General features: G+C 43.0%; 1 protein-coding gene across 2 annotated transcripts in view; it reads right to left on the bottom strand.

Moving 5' to 3' along the window:
• Nucleotides 1-4,100: 4,100 nt before the first annotated feature.
• The window catches only part of LOC119014816 (protein shisa-8), a 103,254-nt gene continuing 80,380 nt past the window's right edge, over nucleotides 4,101-26,974 (bottom strand). For both annotated transcript variants that reach the window (XM_037090307.1, XM_037090308.1), the window contains exons 4-5: nucleotides 20,393-20,509; nucleotides 4,101-10,960 (exon numbers count right to left, since the gene is read on the bottom strand). In XM_037090307.1, the coding sequence (XP_036946202.1) occupies nucleotides 10,461-10,960; nucleotides 20,393-20,509 (617 nt within the window). In that variant the 3' untranslated portion in view covers nucleotides 4,101-10,460. The remainder of the gene's footprint in view (nucleotides 10,961-20,392; nucleotides 20,510-26,974) is intronic.

Here is a 26,974-nt window from a genome sequence, read left to right as displayed (position 1 = left end):
TCCTGTTTTGCCCCTCGGCTGCTTTGTGTGTTAGTAGTATATGTGCTCCTGTGCATTTTGCAGTAAGCATGACCACGTCCAGCGGCAATTCACATGTCATTTTACTCGCACCTGTTTACACATTACTTACTTTCTGCACATTAGCTATGCTTATTTTGCTCCATTTCTTCCAGCCACGTGCATGCAGGACAACATCTTTAATATTCATTCGAACGCAACGTAAATACAACATGGTACTGTCAGGGGCCTAATTTTGTCTCCTCTCTCTGTACCGTAACATTTCTCCAGGTCGCAACAATGAAGTGCCTAATTAACAGCAGGTCTTTATTGCAGGATAAATGGGCAATCATATTAGTGGTGTCAAAACCAATTAACTAATTCATTTTAAAGGCGTTTAATTTAAGCTGCAGGTTGGAACTAAATGGAGTCAGATGACTGTGCAGACACACCTAACTGGATCAGTGTATTGATCCAGTTGGGCGGATGTTGCTGCACCAACTAAATGTAGCTACATTATAATTAAATATGTTGTGCCGTCTTGTGAAGTATTCACATTTACTCCTGCAGTAAATGTAGACTAAACGTCTCTCACCACTTTCAGCTGAACTGAACAGGCTTTTTACTGCTCTTAATGCATTAAGATTGAGTTTTACTTCCATTGTGTGTGTGTTGTGTGTGTGCGTGCGCACGCGCAGAAGAGGTTTGGTCTTTTGACAGGCTGCAGGAAACAAGGTGGCGCAAAAGGTTTTACATGCTGTCGGATGACATCACACACTTGGGGGCTCTAAAACACACACTGCCAGCTCGCTCATAACCCACAGGACACGCATCCAGTCAAATCCCAGATGATGTCAGAACAAATTAGGTGGCAACACGCCTCTTCCGGAGATCCAGAGTTTAGGCTGTGTGTGACAAAGACACAAGGGGGGGGCGGGGGGATGAGGAGAGAGGTAGGAAGAGGAGAGACATGTTATTTTTCCCACGACTGAGTATGGTGAGCCCTTTAACACTTGATCAGTGGCGGTGTGAGCGAAGAATTCCAAGCAAGCATCCATCATGTCATTTTGACTTGTAGTAATTCTAAATTATGATATCTTCAACTCGATTCTCCATCCATCCATCCATCCATTATCTGTACATTATATGTACGCCGCTTAATCCTCTGCAGGGTCGCGGGGGGGCTGGAGCCTATCCCAGCTGACTTAGGGCGAAGGCAGGGGACACCCTGGACAGGTCGCCAGTCTATCACAGGGCTCAACTCGATTCTCACAAGTTAAATTGTTAATTCCGCATATTTGGACCACTGAATTCTAGTCAGAGGCAATTTTGACCTCATAGTTCTAGGGCGACATATCCATAATGTCATTTGACAATGTGGTCACTATCTTCCATAGAGTTGGATCATGCCAGCAATTTCACGTATTCTTTTATTTTTTTTACATTTTAAGATAAGACCCCAATCTATTTCAGTTGTTACGGAGAACTTTGCAACGGCATTTAGCTGTGACGCTCCAGAAACATTTGTAGACTATGAAGATTTCATCCGAATTTCCACCTGCATGGTGGTGAGTCGATAATGATGGCCCCATCTAAAATTCCTTGAATGTTCTAAATGGTCAAAAATCACATTTTGACAAATGAAATCACTGCTTACCAGTCGTGGCTGAAAGTGAAAAGAGCTTGCCATATATCCGTTTGGATACGTAGCGTGACAGGTTGAAGAAACTGGTGCTCTTTTTTTCCTGTGTTGTCAGAGGATGCTATCACGCCATCATATTCTAACCTGCTGGAACATTTTATCCAGCTATTTACTAGAATTTTTTTTCACTTTCCCCTTCTTTTGGTTTTGATGTGTGTTACTCACCACTAAACCTGAAAGCATAACGTCTGGCACATCAGGCTCGGGAACTTCCTAACTGGGTCAAATGAAAGTTTGAAGCAGATCTTTTGGGCTGCAGCTTGTAGGAGATGGCTGTCTCCTCACTAACACGCTGCTGCAAATGCTGTCGTCACAACCGTTTAATTAAGAGCATTTTAGGGGGAACGTTCATTCTTGAATAATCCTCTACTTGTTATGTAACATTAGTATATGACAGCCAGTGGTTTTTCTTTTTTTTTTTTTTGTGATCAAGCGTGGTATATTACCCTGGTGCTGAACCCACTTTCCCTCCCTTCTCCTTTCAGTTACATTTTTTTTTTTTTTTTTTGTAATTCTCTGGATGCTTCGTGACAAACCCAAGCAAGCCTGAACTTAATGAATTTCAGATGAAGGTTTGCTTGGTATCTGTGCTGTCGGATTTTATGCAGCGTGACTGTTTTACATCAGTGAAAAAAACTATTATTCCCACACGCCGGAGGTGGCAGCCAATTGAGCTGATAGGCGTGTATTTGCCCGCCCTAGATCCTACAACAGCCAATGAGTGATCATGTAGACAAGCGACCCACTCTTTTTTCTTTTTCCTCTTTCCTGGGCCACTTACATACCCGCCTCCAGATAACTGATGCATCACATAGCCACTGGGATTTGAAAACCAGTAATATTAAGTTTACATCAGGTTTAAAAGCCCTAAACTTCATGTGTTTGGCTCTTTGAATCTGAACCTTAACGTTCCTTTGGTTGTTGTTGTCTGTACAGTAAATATGAAGCTACAGTTAGCAGTCAGCTAAGGTGACAAAATCTGCCTACCGGTGCCAGCACAACTCTTTAATTGACATGTTGTACTGCATTTGTTTAATCTGTACAAAACCACTGGGTAAAAATGACAGAAATAGCCCAGCACATAACACCTGTAAAACCAAATTTCCCTTTTCTACACTAGGGTGTGGAATTAGTGAGCCTGAGATGTACTGACATGTGTACCCTTTCCTGTTTCAGCCTTTGTGCTAAGCCAAACTTAACTCATACTCTATCTCTATGTATCCATCATCTTATCTAATGCTTGGCAATAAATTGAGTGAGTATTAAACGTCCCATATCATAAAAAACACGTTTTTTCATATATAAGCTGGTCCTCCCTGAGCCTGCCTACTCCCAGTATGAGGTAAACAAGCGATTCCTGCATGGTCTCTGCATCCCATCCACTAGTAAACTGGCGCTCCTACAGGCTGTTCAGAATCTGAATGAAAGGAGTCATTATCATAGGCCGACCTCCTCTGCACAGTGATAGGAGGGTTCCGAGAGGGTGGCGTTCATCCCTGAGGTGAAGTTTGGTGTGTCCAGCGGTGAAACAGTAGTGTTTCACAATGTGGTTGCTTAAAGTTAGACACGCAAATTACTCTGTTGTTGGTTGTAAAAATCAACATCAGTGCCTGTATTCTGTCCCAGCTACAGAACAACAGAAGAGACAGTGGTTGTGTTTCATTTTTTAATGACAATGTCCCGGCTACGGTTCGTGTTAGCTTGTACGTGTGTGCTAACCACTTCACATCGGACTGCTTCAGTAACGACGGTCAGTACAAAGCTGGCTTTGCCTCGACACTGACCTTCATAAAAGGATCAGTCCCAACCATACCGGACCCAGCAAACTGCACCCGAGCTATCAAAAAGTGTCGCCATGGTTTAATAGTATTTATAGTTGCCTGCGAGCATGGTGAAGTCAGCTGGAAATCGGCTAACTAGTTAGCTCCACTTCGGTCCGCTATGCAATGGCGTTTGAAGCGAGTTTAATGTTAATAATATTACAAGGGAGCTTGGTTGTCACAGAAAAAAAGTCTGGAAACATGAGCAGACTTGAGACAAAAAGAAAACCCGCTGCGGCAGAACACACATTTGTGTCAACTTGTGACTGTAGATGACAGTGAAACGTGGAAAATACTCTGACATGCCGCTGAAATGGAAGGAGTGCACATAAATCAGGTAAACAACGCAAAACATTTAATTTCTCTCTATCAGATGTTGGTGGGACAGCAAAGAATCAGGCTTATCTGACCGAACCATCCTATTTCGGTCCATGGCCAAAATCTCAAACTGTTCGTATAATATTCTGTGTTAGATATTTGATCTTCATCTTCATCTGTACATTTCTCAATTGGAAAGAAACTGTCCAAACACACACACACACACACACACACACACAGATTTACAATCAACAAATGAATGCTACGTTTCTTGAAAGATTTATTCAAACAGGACACATGGGCCAACGTCGTATGAGTGCCTATAGACATTTCAGTCAGTTAGTCAGTCAAAACTTTATCTATATAGCATTTTGTATGCATGAAAATTCGGTTCACATCCCTTCATCCCTAAAAAAAAACCTCTAGAGAAATTTTGACTTGAGTTACAGAGAGCGACGTCAGATTGCCCGGTCTGCTTTTATATCTATAAAAAGCCCTTATATAAGCTGAGTAGTCAACAAATTTCACAGCAGACAAGTGGTACAGCATACATATATACACAAGTAGTACATAGCAATCCAAGGCAGCCTATTGCTGCCTAATACAAATTATCATGAAACAACGCATGACTTTTTTTTTTCTTTTTCTTTTCTTTTTTTTTTTTTTGCAGATGCAAAAGCTGTACAGGAAGTCACCGAATCTTCCCTTTTCGTCTTTCAGCTAATGTGTTGGCAAAGCACTTGGATACAATGCAATATCTTTTAAACATTAAGTACATGAGTGCATGTATACCATACGATGTAACTCAAAGAGATCACAAGCAAATCGAACATTTGACATCCTCTGGTGGTAAGGGAGGGGTGAGCGGGTGGGGGAGGGGAGGGGGGGGAGGTGAGGGGAGGAAGGGTGCGCAGCCATGAGTCTAAAATCTGGAAGCACTTTTCCATCAGTCAAATGAACTTTTTTTTTTTCCTCTTGTCTTTTTTTTTCTTTTTCTGTTTTTTTGACAGCAGGAGCTTAATCATTGAAAAAACACAGTACAAAAAACAAACTCGACAGAAAAACAAAGAAACAATTGTAACCACACACCATAATCTATATATTGCTAGGGATCATGGAGCCCAAGTATGTCTACCAGGTTGCATTCAGATAACCTGCGGTAGAATACTTGCATTGTTTCTTTTTATAGAGAGGAAGTTTTACAAACAACAGTCAGTTAGCTCTGACGCGAGCGAGTGACGCCGTAGTCTGTCAGCAATCAGGAGAGATTGAGTAAAACGCACTCTAAGCTGATGATCCAAAACAGTCTCAGCATTATCACTGTTTTGGATGGTTCAGGCATCAGTTAGGTGTACTCAGTTTCTCCTGATTCAAGGCTTTTGGTCCTGTTTCGTACCACAAATTGTGGACATTGTATGGAAGATATAATTAGTGTTACACCTCTGTGGCTCCTGTGTCTTGTTTTCGTGTGTGTGCGCATGTTTGTGCATGTGTTCAAGTATGTACATCGTCCACGGCAGACGCAAAACTGTGGCTCGTCGGAGGCTTTTCAGTCTTAATTTATTCAGCTTCACCAACTGTTTTTTTTTCGCAGGCAGTCCTCTGCCTGGAGGGAGTCGTAGAAGTCCATCCAGCATTGATGAAAAAAAAAAAAAATCCTGCATTCCAACCACAGGGAAATTAACTCTGACAAGTGTTTACCAACACGTCTGCATGATTGTGTCTTGTGACTGTGGCACCACTGACGCGGCTCTCTGATATTTGAGAATCAGCTCCTCACAGAGCTCGTTCAAACCGTCAGCAGACCACTGTTAGCCGTGCTAGCCGATAAAACTTGAGGAGAGTTTTGAAGAAGTTCTCAGTCTCTGTGAGCTTGCTGGTAGCCTGTCCTTAGGCTCTGTTCGTCCTGTACCGTAGTACGGACTGTCAATCCTGCAGCCAGTGTTGTGTTAAACCTCCGGCGCTGTTTGTGTGAATGGGTCCTGCTCCTTCACAAGACCCGACTGCAACAACAACACTGTTGAAAGTGTGCGATTCAGAGCAAAGAGCGACTCCCCCCTTTCATCTACAGTCGTGCAGCGCTTTTGAAAGCTGGTCGTTTGAGCACATCAGAGAGATAAAACCCAGAATTAATGTCTTTAGACGACCCAGACAAATCTGAATGAAAAACAACCGCGGCCGTATCAGCTGTGTCCACGCAACCCAATTTCTCTTTACCGTCTCATCTCCTTCATCTCACTCCCAAGCCCTCTGCTGAGCCAACTCTTTTGCTCGGCTCTCCCTTTGGTTTTAACACCCGCGCCCTCATTAGCACCCACCCCTAAACTCGGAGCAGGGCTCCACATAGTGAGACACATGGAGAGATAAGGATGGGGTGAGGGCGGTTGGGCGCTTATTGCTTTACTGACGCATATTGCTTGTTTACTTGCTGTCATTCCTCGTTTGTTCTCAACCTCTAATGCATTCCGAGTGATTAAGGACAGACCCCACAGAATATTTTGGTAGGGCTTTTAGAGGCCAGAAAACTTTTTTTGTATGAAGTGACCCACTTAAAGCGTGGCCCCTCGTGGGAATAAAAGTCAAAGAGAGAGGGAAGAAGAAACCTGCTGTAACATGGTACATTACATACTGTGCAGAGCTGGCAAGAGCATAAGCGCAGATGTGTTTGATGCATATTCACACCATGCATATCCCATTGATGCTTTTGTATTCATGATCCCCATTCTCGGCTGATCCCTTATTACAAAAGCATGCCAGCGGCTCCGAGCGCCGCTCCAACAGCTTGCCTTACAGGTTTTTCACATCTTGGAGAGGTAAAGCAGAGAAGCCACTGCAGCATTACAAACAAGCATAATATTGCTAATTTATTCTCTCTCATTAAAGTTTTACTCTGTTGCCCATTTTGTTCTCCTGTGTGCACTCACAGCTCCATAAAATTGAGATGCAAATTGGGGGAATTTGGCTGAGTGACATTTCAGCTTGGGAGAAAATTGAATGGATTCAAAAATTAGAAAAAAAAAAAAAAAAGCTTTTACGCAAAATCCACTTGGTTCATTTTTAAGGTGGTAGTGGAATCTCCAGATGTAAATAATATATTGCAAAGCATCTGTCTGATCATGCCTCAGCATGTGGTAGTTTGTGTGCGATCGAAATCTGCTCGCATGTGTGTGAGCGAGACGGCGTATCAGGGGGTGAAGTCTGCCACGCTGTGACGGACTCTTTCATTAATCATAGTTCTCACACACACACACACACACACACACAAAAACACAAACACATGCAAAGACGACCCGGTGAGAATATCATGCTAAACAACAGCGTGGTGCACTGGGTGCCGAACAACCAGAAGAGTGCTTGGGACCCATCGCTCAGCCCTCCGTGGACATGGATGCGCAGAGGAATGTCGGGTGGGTGGAGGAAAGTCTGCCAGGGAGCACGAAAAGAGAGGGAGAGCTGAGGAGGGAGAGAAAGTGCTAAATAGCGTGTGACTCTGGTAAGCACTGCTGTTTGATTAGGCTCCACCACCTGTCTGATGCGCCGTAGCATGTGCCAGGCATATGCACTGCGGCAGAGCTGGTGTCCTCATGATAACAAATGAAGGTGAATTCAATCAGTGAGTCACACTTGCTGTTCTACAGCGGAGAAGGTGAGAATATGTGGTGTGGAGGAGGAGAATGTGTTGGCTCCATCAGTAACCAGCATTGGAGGAGCTACTTGTAAAATGCACCATATTACTCATCAGTAGAAGTTACATTACTTTGTCACTCAGCCAAGCTGCCTCATTTAAAAGTGTATTTTGTAAAACAAAGCCAGAGGGGGGCAGCATTTGACCAGAGAAATCGTCGCCTGCTGCTCTTTGCTAACCATCCTACTTAGCTACCATTAATAAGCTAATTAGCTCAGGGCTCAGTAAGACGTGGAGTCTCAACTGGTGCTCAGCTCAACCGGGTTTAGCAGCCTGAAAGTGAGCACAACTGGACAATGAACTGGGACTGAACATCCAAGAGAATAGGAGGTCAGTGTGATGACAACGGACACAGTACAGAGGCGATTTACAGTGACTCTTAATAGGACTATGACATCAGGGAAGGGAAGACATAACAGGTGGGGAGGGACTCTGTGAATTGAGGATTTATTTAGACCAACCCAGGGATGATTAAGGAAAGACAAAAAAGATTGTGTGGGTGTGTTTAGTTTGGAATAAAGTGTGTTTTGCAATGAGCTAACGAGGCCTCATCTTAGTTCAATAAAAGAGAGAAGCTTGGATTCAGTTTCTGTTTGGCAAGGAAAACAGATGCAAGAGAATTTCCTGTCCTGACATTTGTGTGTATATCTTTTTATGTAATACACGAAAAGCTAACAGAGCTTCTGGAACATATAAAACCCCTTGCCGAAACTACACATTACCTCCTGCAATACAAAGTGGTACTGTGGGACAGGATAGGCTGTGGCTAGCTAGTTAGCATGCTTATAAGTAGACATCTCAGCAGCACATCACATAGACGTCTTTGAAACCATATCAACATTGTTGCATTCTCTGGAATGTAGAGATGAAAAAAGAATTAAAACTTCTGGCCATATCTTACAAATTGCTCCTTTAAAGAGGAATTCTTGTGTATGTCAACCTGGTGAATTTCCCATAAATTCAGCTATTGTAGCTCCATGGGTCAGGCTTACTTTGCACTCACCAACCAATCTTGGTTGTAGAGTTTTGGAGAACACAAGAAGTTGCGCAAATCAACGTATATCAGGCAAGCTGTGTGAGCCAATGTCAGCTTTCCAAGTAAATGGGACGTTTCCTTGAATAATTTCGAACACAGGTGGGAAAGTAAACACATAAACTTGCTCATCATCACGACTGGCTGCACAGCCGATATAAAAATCTGGGCTAACTTGTTGGCTAATGTCCATAACTATATTTTTGTGTGGTATCAGTTTACAACCACACAAACACTTTGGTTGTAAACTGATACCAACCCCCCCATTTGTCAAATTGATGGAGCACTACTGAGACAACTTACTGTACATTTGACCATTTTCATGCCAAAGAAACCATGTGTGTTGAACGTGTGTGAAAGCATTCGAAGCATAAAAGACACGGCAGCTCAGGAGCCAGCAGTCATTCATTTGTGCAGGTTAAAGTAGCTACTTCATTTACTGGGAGTGGAGTAAATTGCACAGCGCTGGCAGGTGGCTTCGGCCTCAGAGATTACGTTAGCATAGCGGCAGCAAACACATGCATCAAACAGCTGTGCTGAGGTAAAGCCATGCTGGGAGAAGGTGTTCCTGTAATGAATCAACGCATTTTCCTTCCTACATTGTAAAAACTCGCCGTGATGTTAATAATTAGTGTTTGATTATGACATAATGACTGCAAACTTATGGAGCTGTCGCCTTAATGCAGCAAAGTGGATATTGGTGTATGTATTCATATATTCATTTCACTTCCTTAGACAACCCGATGCCCGTAACAACATGCGGCACTGGCTGACATTTCTCTGACACAAACCCAGTCCCATCTGTCAAAGCCAGAGAGGAAGCAAGAATGCAGTGACTTTGTGATGACCTTTCTGAACGCGTGGACACCTTTGCTCCCTTTCGAGGGGACCCGTCCTGGGCTTTCCTTTAGAGGTAAACATCCACAGCGACACGAGAGACGGTGACTGGAACGAGCAGCTCAACAAACCGTTACAAATACCAACAAGAGAGCTCGCGCATTCACTTCCCCAGTTTCTGAGGATCAGTGCGCAGAGAGTGGAGTCTGCATCTGCTAGTGTGTCAGTGGGGGGTGCCTGTGGTCCCTGACACTGCTGGGAACCTTCTGTAGTTTTTGACAACTGTGTAGTGTGTGTGTGTGTGTGTGTGTGTGTGTGTGTGTGTGTGTGTGCATGGTTCAGATCCTTCTCATCTCATTTGCCCCTGGAATGAGATGAATAACCAACCCCCTCCTCCTCCCGCCCCTGCCCTCCTCTCTGGTATGAATTGCCAGGCTGATATCTCACTCTCCGGAGGGGCTGGAGGGCAACGAGAGCTGACAACACAATGGCATTGTCTCTGCTGATGGGGAGCCGAAGTCTTAGGGGGAAACACTTCCCTTCACCAGCCTCTCTGACGGGACTCTGAAAAAGCAAGGGGGCCCCGGGGGACGGAGCTGGTTTGTGGGGCAAAAAAGTTGTCTGTGTGTGGGATTTGAACATTTGTGCATGGTGGAGTGGTGCTACAGAGCCGGTGCAGAGTGTCAGAGAGGTGAGACGGGCAGACAGGGAAGAGGAGAAGCAGAGAGGTGTGCCAACACGCTGAGAGGCCACTCAATTATTCAGAAGAGCCGCCGGGTTCAAAGAGTCACAGCCAACACCTGCCAATCCGCCACCTTCCCAGCTTATCTGCTGCTGCTGTTGTTTTTGATCCGGTGGTCTCAAAAAGTAGACAAACACCACTCACATTATTATTATTATTGTTGTCAACAACGATGAGGAAAATGCAGAGTTAAAAAAAAAAAATTCAGATTATACACGATATTCGCTCGCTCCCTTCTCGCCGTTACGGCTGTGGATATATAAAAGATATCTGAGCATTTCTTTTTCCACTTCCTCTTCTGTCTGTTCGCCCGTTCATCCCCATGTTCAGACAGTGACCTCAGTCTTGCTGTTGGTGGGCAGTCCCTTGTGCTTGGGGTGCATGTGCGGCGAGTGGCCGTAGCCCAGCGGCTGCGAGAAGAGCTCGGGAAGTGTCTCGATGCTGAACTGCCTCTTGTTGGAGTAGGCCTGGCGCCGGCTGTTCTGCTGGTGCAGCGTGTGGTGCTGTGGCTGCTGCTGGATAGGGTGGTGCTGCTGCCCCTGGAGGGTCATGTGGGAGGCCACCGGGTGCTGGATGTGGCTCTTGCTGGGGTCCCATGCTTTAAACGCCGAGCTTGAGGTGAGCGGGTGGGTGTTGGTCTTGGAGATCTTCGGCTTGGGGATCTGGGAGGCGTTGATGGTGATGGCGAGCGGCGCGTGGACGTCGGGCGGCGGAAGGAAGGGCTTGTCCTTAGGGTGGAAGTTGATTGGCTGGAAAGTGGGAGGGGACTGGCGGTGGGTGTAGTCTACCATTGGGTAGCTCTTGTAGTAGTCTCTCGCAGTCGTGTCTAGGAGACGAGAGGGAGGGACAGTGGAAGAAGAGAAAGAAAGGAAGAGACGTGGTTAAATTATGATGGTGAAACTTCAGCTATTGATAAAAGCAATCAGTGTTTTTTGTTGTACTGTTTTGTATTTAACTGTAGTATAATGATGACAAACAGCAGTATTATTATAGGCACTGACACAAAAATGACACCGTCCACAAAAATCAATAAAATATTATTAACCATGTGAAACTTAAAAGAGCTGACTCTTTGTGAGCATCCACTCTCCACAGCTGAATCTTGTTGGATCAGCGCAGTTACGTATTAGGCGGTTGTGGCTGACAACATAGCTAACATCGACTCCCAAATCAGTTCTGCAGTTCTGAGTTTGGCTTGAGTCAGTGGTCCAAGCAGGTTTACCCGTTATGCTAGCATATGTTCTGCTGTGTGTCCATGATCGCAGTTTAGCTAAATGGTACGATTATAAGTTGTATTTTTGTAGGGAGGAAAATGCGGGGCCGCAACATAACCATGACTCTGCTCCTCCTGACTGAATAATGGACATGCATTTGCTCCGCTTGCTCCACTGCTCAGGCGTCAGTGCGTCTGTGTCCGTGAGGATCTGAGCGTTCCATATTTATGTGTTTGAGCTTTGAACCGTCTTCACGCTGACCATGGAGTCAAAAATACCAACGGCACCGGGGAGAAACAAACAGAGGGAGAGTGAGAGAGAGAGAGAGAGAGAGAGAGAGAGAGAGAGAGAGAGAGAGAGAGGAGAAATAACCCACAGATGAAGGGAAAAAGCCCTCTGAGTGAATGTCGGGCAAAACAGGAGATTTGTAGGGAATAAAAATAGAGCGGGTTTGGCGTGTCGAGTCAGATTAGAGCAGGCTCCCTGAGTGGAACTCGACTCTGCTGTTCGGTCATCACCACTACACCCCCGGCATCACACACACTCCGCCCTAAAGACACCAACAACCTTGTTTTGCTTAGCCTCATTTTATCAGCTTCTTCTTCCTGGAGAGAAATAAGATACTGAGATATTAAAAAAATGCAAAAAAACCCCAACCCATTCTAATGTTTTGTTGTTGGTATGTTTTCCACATCGTAACATCTGTCTTCCTCAGAACACAACAGGAGGCAGCTTGTACTACATGCTCATGACTAGACACATTTGTCTATTCGATCTTATCATTATTACAATCTAAACAAGAGCACGGTGATGAGATTATGTCAACGGTCTGGTCAGGAGATTTATGAGCAGTTGTGCTGCATTTGTTGTAATGAATGTCGGCGAGTGTTGCTGTTTTTTTTTTCATGGGTGTTAATGCTGTACCCTGCGCTGTTCTGCAACATTCATCTGAAAGCATATTTGCACCACACGGGTCTGCTTGAGCTCCGAGTTTTGTGCTCGCAATTACAGGGAAATAGAGGAAAAGTCTTTGAACAGTTTTCAGACGAACACCACTACCAGGAGTCACCCGTTAATGACCTCATCTGCTGCAGTTTCTCCCTCTCTAGCTGCTGCTGTCAATTCATTTCTAATCATTTATTCCACTCAGGACGACTGAGAATACTCATACATACTCGGACCAAAGATTTAAATGCAATCCTGATTTTCTCTGTGACCGTGGGAGCTGTTGTGCAACTGGATATTTTCCCTCACGACACGACAAAGGTGGCGGAGTGTACATTTTTAAATAAAGAATTGGTTTATTGATGACAGATATTTAATGTTTTGAACTATTTCCACAGTCTGTTTTTCTTCACAAGGAGAGGACCTTAACCACCTAGATGGTGCAAGAGAGCAGCTGAAAGATAGAATACAAGCCATGAACGAACCAGAGAATACTGCAGAGGTCTTTAAAGTTATAATCCTTAAGGTTCTTATGAAACCAAAAAAATGACTATTTATAGTTGGCCTATGTCTGCTATAGCTATGAAATGTATTTATATTCAGTAACATTCTCTCTTTACAGCAGTACTAAATTGGTCGTGGCGGAGTCCGCCAATTCTGCACTGGAACAGATGCTGGATGCAAAGGGAGCCTCCCTGCTTCACAGTGAAGAGCATTCAAGATTAATCATAATATAAACACATGACTTAACCAAATACAGTGCACAACAAAGGTCTAGCTGTTTACTGAGATTGTAATGGTGAAATGTTACATATTGTGTCTTTAAATTGAGAATCACTTCTGTGCCACATCAAGCAGTTCAGCGTTTAGACCAGTGTAAGGCCCATGGGCCAGAGTTTGCCCATCGTAAGGTTGGATTTAGCCTGCTATGTTTCATGAGTCACTGTTTTTGCTTGTTTTTTTCAGATAAAATGCTCTTTATGGAAACCTAATTACTCACAATTATTTATCTCAGAATTGTTTTGTACAGACGTCGGCCAATTAAGGCTTAACTTGGGATCCTAGTACGGAGGCCTGAAAAAAGCTTTTACATTAATCACTTTAATTGCACAAATTACAGAGATTTAGGAGGCAGAGCTCATATTAACAAGGCAATACACTCATTGTGTATTGTGTCCCGATATTGATGACTAAGAATGAGGAGCCTAAATACTGAAACTGCTTTGCTGTCATTTAACATTTTGAAGATAGGCATGAACGTGATGGGGATTAGCGTGGAATATATGAATGCGTGTTTGTACGTTTGTGTCTGTACGTTCATATATTCACATACATGCTCCTGCATGTGTGCCGGGCATTATGCAACAAAGAACACATTTGCATACATCCTGTGCACACTGACTGGGGAGTAAGCGGCTCGATTTGTACGCGTCTTTGCTGTGAAGTGCATCAAAAGGTTCTGGCAGCTTTTCAGGCACGACTGACGTCAGCAGGGCCACTACAGACAGACACACATGATTCAGGTTTAATGTACAGAATGCCATAAAAAAGACCGTGTAAGCATTCTGACATTTTTTTTTCACGTTTATGCTGCTTTATTGTTCATCACTTCGTACTGATTGTGGACGCTGGATGTTTCTTTTTTTGGAGCAGCTGAAGCTTCAGCAGCAAAAAACATTGAGAGAAATTGTGTTCAAATCTCTGGACAGGGCCGGAGAATCTGGGACGGCGCAGAAACAATGAATTAAACACACTCTTCCTCCCCACAGCAACTGCTGTTGCCGTCCACTTGAGTGTTTCCACACATGTTGCCAGCAGGAGCACCTGACAGTGGCGTCCGCTGTGACTGTATTAGGCGCCTTCCTCTCCGTTTCACAGACTCTCCATCTGCTCCTCCTTTCTCTGCGTGTCTCTCTTGTCTCTTGTTTTCATTCTCTCCATCTGTATTTCATTCATTTCGTACACTTGCACAACATCAGCTCCTGCCTCTCTTTCCAGCAGTAGCCTAAAGCGAGGCCCGTGGGCCCAATCTGAGCCACCCCATTATAACTGCATAGGCTGGGCTCTCCAAAGGCTAACAGAGTTTGACAACACACTGGATTCTATTTGGTCTATTCTTAATCCATTTTATCATTTTAGAGCAGTTATTCTGTGAGTGAAACCTGCACAGTATGATGTATGTTAACACACTTCAAACTGGCATAAGCCCAAAACACAGATATTATGCATATAATTCACACGTCCTAATGTTTTTCTGTTAGCAGCCACCTGTCGCACCTCGTGAATTTTAGGTGCAGTTTTGCAACCTACCGTTTAAAATATCACAAACATTTTGGTGATCTTTCCCTCTTTTTGACAACATATTGGCCATGTTAAATACAGTGTATGTTTGTCTACATGCTTTCCCTCTTCAGCTCTCTTTAACTCCCTCTTTTCCACAAGTTTGCTATGACAGTTTGCTCTGTAACTGCCTGTTCAAATATTCATTGCAGTGCTATGATGTCTTCCACTGAATGAAATATCTAAACCCCAGACAGCATGTTGTTACTGCACCATTACCTCGAATAGCAATATTTAGAAAGAAATCCAGACTGAAGTATTGGGTGCTAAACTTTGGGATCTCCATTAGAATTTGAAACACAGCTCTGCGGGCTCCGAGCGATGCTTGACAACACATTTCTCCAAGTGCGGAGCCACAGGAAGGTCCATTTAGGATTCAGCACATTATGTCCTGCAAGACAGCCAATAAACTCACAAGTTACAGAACACATTTTTACCCAAACCAGAATGTTTTCATCTCAGAAAAATACTAGTTTGGAAAAATGTCAAGAACTTTCTCCTCATTAGTCTCCACAGGTGCTCCACTGATCAACGCATGAAAAAGAACCCCTGAACCGGCGGCGCTCCTTCATCTTCAAAGCCAACTGTTGGGGAATTTGAGATCATTTTAATTCATGTATTCATCGAAAAAAATACCAAAATGTATTTGACCCATTAACATAACGGGAAGCACATGCTGATAACATCATTTAAATGTGGAGTGAGCATGATGTTATTTTCCTGCAGCATCGATGTGGTGGTTTCAATGGCAAATGACAACCAATCATTGTTGTTACGCTTAAAATCAGGATCTAGTCTCTCTTTAAATGTTCTCTACTGCATCTTCAAATGTTGTCCTGGCTGTTGGATTATTAGACTTTACTGCAATTTAAAAAAGCCTTCAGGCAGTCTTGGCTCAGAATTGGAGTCCTGGTGTCTTGGCAAACAGAGTTTCACGCCTTTCTTTGAGAACATCCGGCCACCTTCTGCCTCATCTTGCCTTTTCTGGAAACCGGACACTCAGTGGAGACTGACCTGGATCCAGCTCACTAACAATTTGTAAAATCGACATGAAATTAAATTTGCTGGATTTGTGGACATGGGAACAATTTGTGACACTCAAATGGAAAATCTGTGTCCATGTACAAGAATCCATTTGTTGCTGTTCCACAGACTGATCTTTTGGCAAAAATCACTATCTTTCTCTCACCTTCAAGGGTCAATATGTACGAATCTTACTTGAAAATATTCAAAACTTTACTGAAATTATTAAAAGTATATGAAGAATTAGCAGTTTTGGCATTATGATGTACATCTTATGTTGCAGACCTATCCACCGAGGTTAGCATGCTTACAAGCTTGCTGGGGCTCCTCCCGGTCCAGAGCTACGGGTGTAAACACTCCATTGGTCCGCAAGCTCCCAGTCTGAACCTCTAACTGCGCTGCTAACTGAGCTAGCTAGCAAAGGCTTCTACAGTTAGCAGCAGTTAGCGGTTACTCTTTAACAGATGCCCAATTCTTACACATTGCCCCTTTAACCAAAGTGGCAAAAGAGGCATTTTTTGCGACATAAAATTGTGAACTAAATGTTGCAATGGCTTTTAAATAATGACACCATCAGTGTTTAGATTGGTTTTCTTTCAGACTCACTTTCGCAATATAATTACATCTGTCACCAGACAGGAAATCTCCCGGGGAAATGAAGGCTGACTGGTGATCAAATCCATTTTCTATCTGCTTTCATGTCTCCATTATAGACAAAATGAAATGAAAGAGAAAAATGCGCCAACAAATCCAGCGGGAAATGCTTTGGAGGGTTGTCTCTTTCCACATTACACTCCATGACTCCACGTGAAGTATTTGCTATTTCTAACCTTTTCTTCAAGACAAATCTTAGACCACCTAAATCCAACCGCGTATCTTTATCTCTTCTTCCTCTCAGTCTGACATCCCGCTTGTTCATTCTGTCTCTGTCTCTAACACTTTCTCACTTCCTAACCTTCTCGCTGCCGGTCCACCTGTCCTCCTTTAATTAAGATAGATATATCAGAGGCTCTCGTGCCAGAGTCCTGCTGCTGCACCTGGCAGAGGTTTGCTGTCGCAGAGTCCCGACCTCTCTGACCTGTTATGCTCTGCGTCTTTTCCATCTTTTCGCTTAATTTTCTCAATATTTTACCACTTGTGTCTTGCTTTGTAGGAGACATTTAAAAAGAAAAAAAAAAAAGAAACACAAGCTGTCAACGGTTTCATTTAGTCGAAATGTGATTATAAAGATTTCAAAGCAGCTTGGAGCAGACACCTGCTGGTTCACTTGGCAAAAGGTCGGCAGTCCCACCCACAACTGTTGTGTGTCCTAGCCATGACTTTGTCCGCACAGCCAGGATCTCCGGACCTGGTGGCGGGTTTATGGCCCAGCGAGAGAGCTGATAAGCACGTGTGAAAAGATGATTGGGTTGTGTTTATGCGCATGTTCCCCACTTTGTGAGTGAATGATAGGTAATAGGACACAATAAACAGAACAAAATAATGACTTTAGGTGTGTTTTGGTTACTGAAACATCAGAACTGCACTGGAACAGGAGGGTAAATACGGAGGAGTAGTGTGTGTGTGTGTGTGTGTGTGTGTGTGTGTGTGTGTGTGTGTGTGTGTGTGTGTGTGTGTATTAGGTGGAGACAGAAACAGCAGATACCAAACAGAGGCGGACAAAGAGGAGCACTTCATCGTCTATGTGTCATCACACGGAGACAGAGCACCTAGATGTCGGGAGGGAGGAGGGAGCGGAGCATCGCACCTCGATGTGTGAGGGAAGTTGTTATTTTGAGCAAATCTTCATTGAGATGTGGCTGACTTCTGTTGCTCATGGTTCAGTGGTTGGGGTTGGGGTTGGGGGGGGGGTTACTGCTGCTGCTGCTGCTGGATTCGGCTTTTGTTTCTCACAGAAGAGAATAATGAGACAAGATTTTATGTTTCCTGCGCTCTCATAACACATCCTATATTGTAACACTGTTTGTGATCGACTTCCAAAAAAACTTTAAAAAAAAGTGGAATTAAGGCTTGTGAGCTGAGGGCTGTGATGTAAGTCATCACTTTGGTGTAAAGGTGGGTACACCTGAATATTCTGCAAAGTCTCTCCAACAGTTGAGTGGGGGGCAACAACCATAAGATGTGTAGCCTCACAGCTAAAGTACATAGTGGAACTTAAGTTTACTATGATTATGGGCACACTTACTTAACAATAACATTATAATAACATTAACAATTCTAAAGCAGTGGTCAGTCAAAATGACATCATGGTAAATGGTGCATGACATCAATGCTTTTTGTATGAATTTAAACTGTCGGGATAACTTAAGGCAGAATTTTATTGCCAAAAATGTACAACTTGAGAGGTTTTGCACTGCAGAAGATGTAAAAAACTTGAACACCGACACATTGTAGTTTGAAGCAGCCACAGCAACTACAGTTAACAATAGCAAAGAGATGAAGAAGGAGGGATGAGCCTCTCTTTAACCTTGTCAACTGGGAACCATTAAAATATCAGCTAGACACAGCCTTTTCCATCTACCTACTGAGTCAGAAGCTTAATTATAATTAATATAGTTAGTTATAGTTGTCGTGGTTTCATCTACCACTGTCTGAGAATCAAGGAGCCTTTGTTTAAAACATTACAAAGAATGTAATTATGTAAATCTGCCACTGCTATTAATTTAAACTGCATTATTTGTCATATAAGAAGCTTGACAGACTCAACAAGCAGCCACTGTGTCGCCGTCCTTTAAGACTCTGGATGTCTCATGCTCTTTAGATTCTATGTCTGATGCTCTGCAGAGATGATGGACAGTCCCGTCTCCCTTTGCATACCATGTCAATGAACAGTACATGTTCATGTGTCAAACTGTCACTCCTCATCATTGTCACTGTGCCCTTGTCTGTCTGCAGTGATCAGATGATAGATGGTGTGTGTGTGTGTCTGTGTGTGTCTGTGTGTGTGTGTGTGTGTGTGTGTGACTACGTACATGTATACGCCTGTGCCCAGAAGGGAGGAGTATAATGTCTGTGTGTGTGTGTGTGTGTGTGTGTGTGTGTGTGTGTGTGTGTGTGTGTTGTGGCGAGGACATGTTTATGTGTGTGTTTTCTCAGTGTGTTATCGTGTATGTGTGTGTGTGAGAGAGGCTTGAGGACGAGCTTGAGGCGAGAAACCGGTGTCTTCAAACTGCTGCTGTCCAGACTACTGTCACTAACCATCCACCGATGCCTCACTGCGTTAATGTATGTGTTTTTATTCCTTTTCGTTTAACGTAAACTAGTTCAGGTACAAGTTATGTCATCACCATGGCATTATGGGACCACACATTTATGCCAACCCCCCTTTTTTTCCAGAGCTGATTCATGGTTACTATTAACAGAAAGGCAAGCTGTCAATAACTGTCAGCGTAATATTGCGGCGGCACTGCAGGCAGATGACCGTCCCATCCAAAACAAACCACACACGGTGCTTCTTTTTCACGGCTGTGAGGCAACGACCATCCTAATGTCTGCTGTGTTCAATACGGGACTTCCCTGTTTCCATGTTTCATAAATCTAATACACCATTAACGTTACGCAATGTTTTCACTTCGTATCTATGTTGGATCCAAAAACAACACAGCAAGCATTATGTCAGTAAGGTGTGAGGACAAAGCTTTCAGGGTGCTTTGGTTTCATTTCTAGAAGGCTCTGAACCCATTGGTGGTGATGTGAATTGAAGTCAGGTGACTATGAAGTCCAGTTTGGGGAACTGAATAAATAAATAAATAAATAAATAGATAGATAGATAAATGGTATGTAAATAGGCCTTTTAATGTACCATTTCTTTTTTAAAAAAAATAAACATAAATGTGGCCATGAATTAACTATAAAATGTGACTTAAATTGATATTTCTGTTTTAATTCCATCTGCCAGGCAGGTTATGTTCTCCCCTGTGTCTGTTTGTTTGTTGGTTTGTCAGCAGGATTACACAAAAACTATTGAATGCATTTCCACAAAACTTGGATGGGTGTCAGCCCAGAATAGATCCTATAAACTTTTGATGTCAGTCCTGATAAGGGGATGGATCCAGGACTATTATCACATTTATATATATTTACATTTATATATATATATATATATATATATAAAACTGATGTCACATTTTACCCATGAATTAACAAATTGATGGCAGATGTAATGATTTACTGAGTCATGTTCATATGTCTTTATTTAGCTTTGGTTTGGGCAGGTTAAATCCTCCACAGTCCAGAATACCATTATGTTTTAAAAGAAAATAACTTTGCTAAATTTCCCCTTCTCTCTCCACCACCTGCAGGAGTTCTTTTTTTAAAAAAAATATTTTTGGATCCAAGTAACATATATTACCCACTGGTAGAGCACATTTGTATTTATGAGAGGGAAATTATTGAAATCATTGTAGGCCCTCTTTATTGTGATTAGTTGCTGGGATATGATCATGTGGTTCTCAGCACTCAAACATGACGTGTGATCAGCTGATAGTCCGATTCATAACAAAGCCGTCCTTGATTGTATGATGATTGTACTTCTTCCCCATTCAGTGTGTGTATTTTTCAGAATCCTTATTCAGGTGTGTCTATACTGTAGCATTTGGCCTCATTGTTCACTAAGCTATGTGTGTCTTCAGGTAGTTGGTGTGTGTGTTTGTGTGTGTGTGTGTGTGTGTGTGTGTGTGTGTGTGTGTGTGTGTGTGTGTGTGTGTGTGTGTGTGTGTGTGTGTTATCCTACTCACCCACGGCCTTGAGCGAGGTGTACTTGTTGAAGCCAATTCCCAGGTTGTTGTGGGGATGAGACAGGGCCATGGCTGGACCCAGGGGAGACAGGGCTGCGTTGTTCAGATGGTTATGATCTGAGCGAGCGAGAGAGAGCGAGAGCGAGAGCGAGAGAGAGAGAGAGAGAGAGAGAGAGAGAGAGAGAGAGAGAGAGAGAGAGAGAGAGAGAGAGTTCACATTTGAATATGGAGCACTTAATAAATCCATTTTCTGAGGTGTCAGTCGAGGAAGAAGTGTGTTTTCGCTACTAGAAATAATCCCAAGAGGAACCCAGTGTATCACATAATTAAGTCCTCTGCAACTTGTATACATCACGGCCCCTGTAGGACACACTCCAAGTTAAGGAGACATTTATGTTTTTGGCCTTCAGATGTGATGTTTGTACACTGTATCCAGAATGTGACGTAAGATACAAGTTAAGCTCATTTAGTGAAAACGGATGTAATGATTAGCTAAGGGTTGGATAACCATGTGCGCATTTCTATCAGCCCCCCATTACATAATGTTTCTGCTTAAAATAACAGATATATTCATAAAGCTTTAGATGCGCCAGTCGAACGGGACAGAGGCGAACGTTGTTTACCACAGGCCTCGGAACTGACAGGCAAAGTAACAGACAAGTTTATGTTTTGATGTCTCTTTACATTCTGACAAGCAGACACAAAATTAATCCTTCATTTGTGAATAATTAGGACATAATGAGTCTCAGCATCTCATTAAAACATGAAGTGTTAGTGGCTGATGTTTCTGCAAGTCCTGAAAGACTGAAATTTTAAAAATATGTGTCAAATCCCGTTCACATTGCATCTTTGTGGCCTGACTGTCATATCGGGATACAGAGGGGACAGTGTTGAGGGAACAGAGCTGCCGAGCTGGTGACTGCAGTTTCTGCCTGTGTTTCAACAATTGTAAGCACAGCACTGCCGGATATATTGGAGTAATCCTCAGGATCGTTTCCAGCCATGTTTTTGGTGAGTGAAAAACTGGTGTCTTTCAACAAACGTTGAGACATCTTCCAGCTGTGATTGTGGCGACCGAATCAAACTGAATTTGAAACCAAAAAGAGATATTTCCTTTGTGCCTGAACACAACCAGACTTCAGCTACCATGTGTCACAACATAAAATTATTATTTTTTTCTGGCAAAACAAGAAGTATGAGATAGTTTGTCATGTCTTGAACCGATTCTGAGATCAAGTTTTAACACATACATTCACCAGTCCTGGTTTGCATTGTTCTGGGAAGAACACTGAAGTCACTGCATCAATGGTTTTGTTCATGCTTCACGATCATTGGCTAATTGGCCGCTGAAATATGACCTAATTTCATGTTGATGCAGCTGCAGCCAAGCCATTGCAGCCTAACACTGCTAACAATTACTGTGCTGATACACACATTCCAACGCCACAAACCCTCCTCAGGTGCTATATTTTGTATGTTATTTATTTAACTGAAATGAAATGTTTATCGAGGGAGGGTTTCTTCTTCCAACAAAATACATACAACAAAAAATTGCTCCAATTCTTTGAGAGCTTCCTCAAATTAAATTCTGTTGCGTGACTGCAGTCACAATAGTAATTGAAGCGAATATGTGAATGCTATTCATCTCATCTATAGACCACTTGATGCCTTTCAGCTCATTGTTTTGGAATTCCAAGTGTACTGCTTATGTTTAGCCCCGCGGCTCTCATTAACTTTATTTCTAGCAGCAGAAAAAGCTGTTGCCACCCACTTGTGCACCACCTACCCTGCACCATACAACAGACAGAAAAAGTTAGCAACTAGCTAGGTGAGCCCAGAGGAGCATTTTGCAGCTAAGGGGCCAGATAGTTTTCCCGTGAGCTGGTGGAGACCAAAAATGGAGCTAAAAGGAAAGTGAAAATTGGATTTAGGATGCCAACTGCTGCAAAATAGATTAATGCAGAAGTTGTTAGAAGTGTTTTGAAAATACTCCACATAGTATCTTGAACTGAAAAACCCTCCTGGCCCTCGTAAGAAACAAGGTCAGGCCAGGATTACTCCTCAAAAATGTTGACTCTCCGAAAGTCTAAAACTTAAAGTGTTACCCACAGGGTTAGAACTACACACAAACACACACACAAACACACACACACGCAAACACACACACACACACACACACACACACACACACACACACACACAGTCTCTCCAACACACATGCATAAACTGACACACAAACCTGACACCCGCGTCCACCAGCCCCACGATGCCTGAGACGCATCAGCGCGAATGAAGCGAGGGGTGAAGAGGAGAGCGAGGCGGAGGGAGCGGGAGAGGCAGGGAGAAAGCTGGAGAGCGAGGGGATGTGACACCAGCGCTGACTGATTGAATTAGAAATAGATCTTCACTTCCCCGTGTAATTGATATGCAGTGATGACACGCTGTGTGGCGGGGGGTGGGGGTGTGGGGGGCGATGTTGTGATGTTGTGCGTGTGTAGCTGCGTGTGTGTGTTGGTAAAATAGTGGGGCTGTTGTTGTCGTCTTGTGCGGAGCACCGGTGCCACCTGCTCCCCTCACTCACTCACCCCAGACTTCAGAAACCCAAGTTTAAAAGTGCAAGAACTTCTATCAGCCAACCAGACAAAACAAACGAAAACATCACATTAAAAGATGCCCGCGAGAGCTCAATAAAGTGTTTTTTTTTCCAAGTCTTTCGAGTGATTACTTAATAACAACATTTGAAGAAGTGGCTTTTGCTCTTTAAGTGTCCTTCATTCAGATGCCATGTTCTCAAGCGTATTTCCAGCGAGCCAACAACAGTGGAAATAACGAGAGAGGGAGAGAGGGATGGAGTGAAGAACAGAAAGATAGAGAGTAGAAGGCAGAGATAGACAGGAGGGGAAAAAAATCAACTAATTGATGGAAAGATCTCTGGCCGGTCTCCAGTTTGACCACAGGGCTGTTCCTGGCCACCAGAGAGCACGGAGAGAGACAGAGAGACAGAGAGAGAGTACAGGAGTCATGTGCACACCATATATTTTTATCATTTTATTCTTTATCTTATTTATTCTTGTCTTGTACAACCTGCTTCAGCAATATTAATAACGACCATGCTAATGAGCCGCGGAAGAGATCTTTTGGGTTATTTCTCTCTTCTGTACTTGAAATAACTAAAAAAGTGTAGTAAATAAAAAAGTAACAGCAGCGAAAAAGTGAAATATCCATTTACCATCAACGATACAGGAGGGTATGAAAAAAGTAACACAACCACTCTGCTTCTGAAAACGCTCCTGGAGGGTTTTAAAGCTTTGAGGACTGTACGCCAGATGATATCAAGGTACAAAACCAGGTTTCCATCTCTGCTTTAAGCACCATGCATTCTGAATATGGACACAGATAATTTCAAACAGATATGGATACCGATGATGGTGTTCTCGCCATGCCCAGTTAGCATCATGGTTTAATTCAGTACACAAAACCTTGGCATCCCCAAGTTTAGCTATGTGCTAATTACTCCACATTGTTCACCAGCTTGTTGGTCACTTGACTTTTAACTGCTGGGTCCTGAGCAGGTTCTGGAGCATTCGGTGGCGTTTTAGAGCATTTTCACTGAAAACAGCTGATGACTGCAGTCTTACAGATGCAGTATGAATTTTGAACGAGAACATTTAAAACATGACCTAAAATGATCAACATTTGATTGCAAAGAACAAAACAGTTTTGGTTTCATCTTAGCATGCTAACCAGTTAGTCTTACACATAATGCATGTTTAAACCTTACTGGTAACACTACCAAATTGTACTGAACCAAAACATTAAGTAGTGGCCAGAAAATTACACCAAAAGCTAAAAGAAGCTAAAATGCTACACAGAGCTGAGGGGAACGGGTTATATGCTTTCTCTTTATTTATCCATCTAGTTTCTCATCAGTGCATCTTTAATGTTCAGCGAACAATTTGGATTTGAATAAATGCAACTTTTCCTTACAACACAGCACCCTCCACTCAGTACTTTTTCGTATGAATTGGGAACTGAACTTGTGATATCACAGTTGTCTCCTCTTTTGGCAAAAAAAAAGTGTCTCTCTGTGAACAGAGTATATACAGTATTTCCATTTGGAGACATCATTTTCATTTTATGAAATGTCAGGTCACCAGCCTGTTTTTATGTGTAATTCAGAGGGCTTCCTGCCTTAGTCACTTTGCCGCTATTCATACGACCGTATTGTGCGAGCGGGAGTGAGAGCAGATTGAAAGGGAATACATTCTTGCCTGTATTCTGTATTCTTGAATAAATTCCCTCTGAATGTCCTACATTTTCCCGGTGTGTGTGTGTGCATTCGTGAGTGTGTGCGTGTTCTTTGATGTGCTATAGTATAGCGGCCTCGGAGGAGAAGCACTCATAAGAATTCAAAGTTATGTTTATTAAAGAGAAGTGGAGAAAGAAATGAGGACTTAAGGTATATGATTGTAATTCACAATGTGTGTGTGTGTGTGTGTGTGTGTGTGATGGATACTATGTGGGTGAGAATAGGAAATGTATACTATTTAAGGTGTGTGTGTGCGACCACCATGTATGTTGTGGATGCTTTCTGGCTGGCACACATTTGTTTTTGTTTGTATGTGTGTGCTTGCAAGCGTAGTGTGTGTGTGTGTGTGTGTGTGTGTGTGTGTGTGTGTGTGTGTGTGTGTGTGTGACTGGTGTGTGTGCAGGCAGGCAGGCAGCAGAGCACCACTGGGTGATGGCCTAATTCAGCAGGGCTCAACATCAAAGAGGCAGACTGCTGCAAGTGCTTCAGCCAGCCTTACTCTGACATGACTGCTGTCACACACACACACACAGAGGGATGGAGGGATGGGAAAAGGGGAAGAAAGGAAAATAGGCACGAGGAGGAGAGAGTGTCGTGGGCCGCGGAAAGACAGGAGGGTCCTGTGTTGTTTAATGCAGGGCGCATAAAAGTAGCGGGGGTGAGCGTCGGAGTCCTGCGAGCCGTGCGCACTGAAATGAGCGCGCTGCAGAGCACGGAGCATGAAAAGCCAAGTGGCGTATATGTCACTTCGTTTCATGTGACGGTTTGAGAGGAGAAGAAAACAACAAGGACTGAGAGGAGGTCAGAGGAGGAGAGGGAGAAGTTTACTTTATGGTATAGAGTGGAAACTTGTCCAGACAGTGCAGTACAAAGACAATTAGTAAAGTGTTTTTTTAAATACGAGTCTGTGGTGTAATAAACTGCATGTAACCAGCACATCCCAGAATTTAAAGGGGCACTGCCTAGTTTTGGAGATGAAATTCAAACTCAGAATTTTAATATTTACAATATTAATAAGTTAATGATACAAACACCGAAATACTTATTTTTTTTCCATAACTGAATAAACAAGTTGTTCTAAGAGGAAAACAAGGTCGCAAAACATCGTTTGGAGCTAGAAAGGCGGCAGGGTCCGCCACATATAAACAAAATGAAACAGTAGCAACAATATTGTTTTTTTTTCAGTCATGAAAACAAAGACTGTGTTTATTGAGCTTGTTCAGGAAAAATAAAAATAAAAAAAATATTGTCATCTAACTCCCGGCCACAAAGCAAATGTTTGTACAGTAAATACAAAGAAGAAACCATCCAGACAGCTAGCGCTGCTCTGTGGGACGATAATAAAATCTGTTTACCGGCCCCACCAAAGCTCATGGATTCATACATTATTTTGGTCTATAATTTGTAGTAAAACAAATGACTTCTAAAGATGCACTATGTATGTTTTCATGTCTGAGTAAACTGAATAAACAAACTGACCTTAAAGGACAACTTTACTTTGTTTGTATTTGGCGGACCCTGCCACCCTTCTGGCTTCCAACAGCGTTCCGGGGACCTTATCTACCTCTGAGAACAGCTTGTTTATTCAGTTATGGGATAAAATAAATATTTCTGAGTTCATATCATTACCTCATTGATAGCGTAAATGTTAAAATACTAAGTTTGATTTTCTTCTCCTGAACTACACAGTGCCCCTTTAAGGGGTTAATCACCTGCCTGTTGGCTGTAGGTTCATATTTAGCATACAGTCAGGAGAGAAATATTGATCTTCTTGTCCAGTCCTCCACAGAAATTTAATAAGATGGACCTAATTCCCCACTATGTTTCGTCGTTTGTAAGAATTCCCAGCTCGTGACATTACGACATGTTGGGATGACGGCTGACCTGACCTATGATGTATTTTTGACGAGCTGGAAATGGGACTCAACAATCTGCTTTCTTACATGTTTGACCCTTAACCTAAGACTGCCTTAAGCAGTGGCAGATGGTTGCGCATCTGTATGCAAATTAAACTATAGACCGACGTGAAACTGGATAAACCCATTAAAAGTGAACCGCTGACATCCCTGACATCAAACTGCTCTTTACTATGATTTGGCAGCTCGACATGCTCATAAAAATATGAGCCCTACACGACTTGTCCCACGGAAGAGGAATGCATCATTCACACACTGCAGTATTTTAAGAAATGCCAGATTATGAATTAGCTAATCTAGATTTTCTTCCTGAATATTTAAAAGCTATGACAGTGTCAGGAATGCACATATTTTAAT

This window comes from Acanthopagrus latus, chromosome 23 (assembly GCF_904848185.1).
Source record: "Acanthopagrus latus isolate v.2019 chromosome 23, fAcaLat1.1, whole genome shotgun sequence".
Lineage (NCBI taxonomy): Eukaryota > Metazoa > Chordata > Actinopteri > Spariformes > Sparidae > Acanthopagrus > Acanthopagrus latus.
This window is presented reverse-complemented; position numbering and strand designations above follow the sequence as displayed.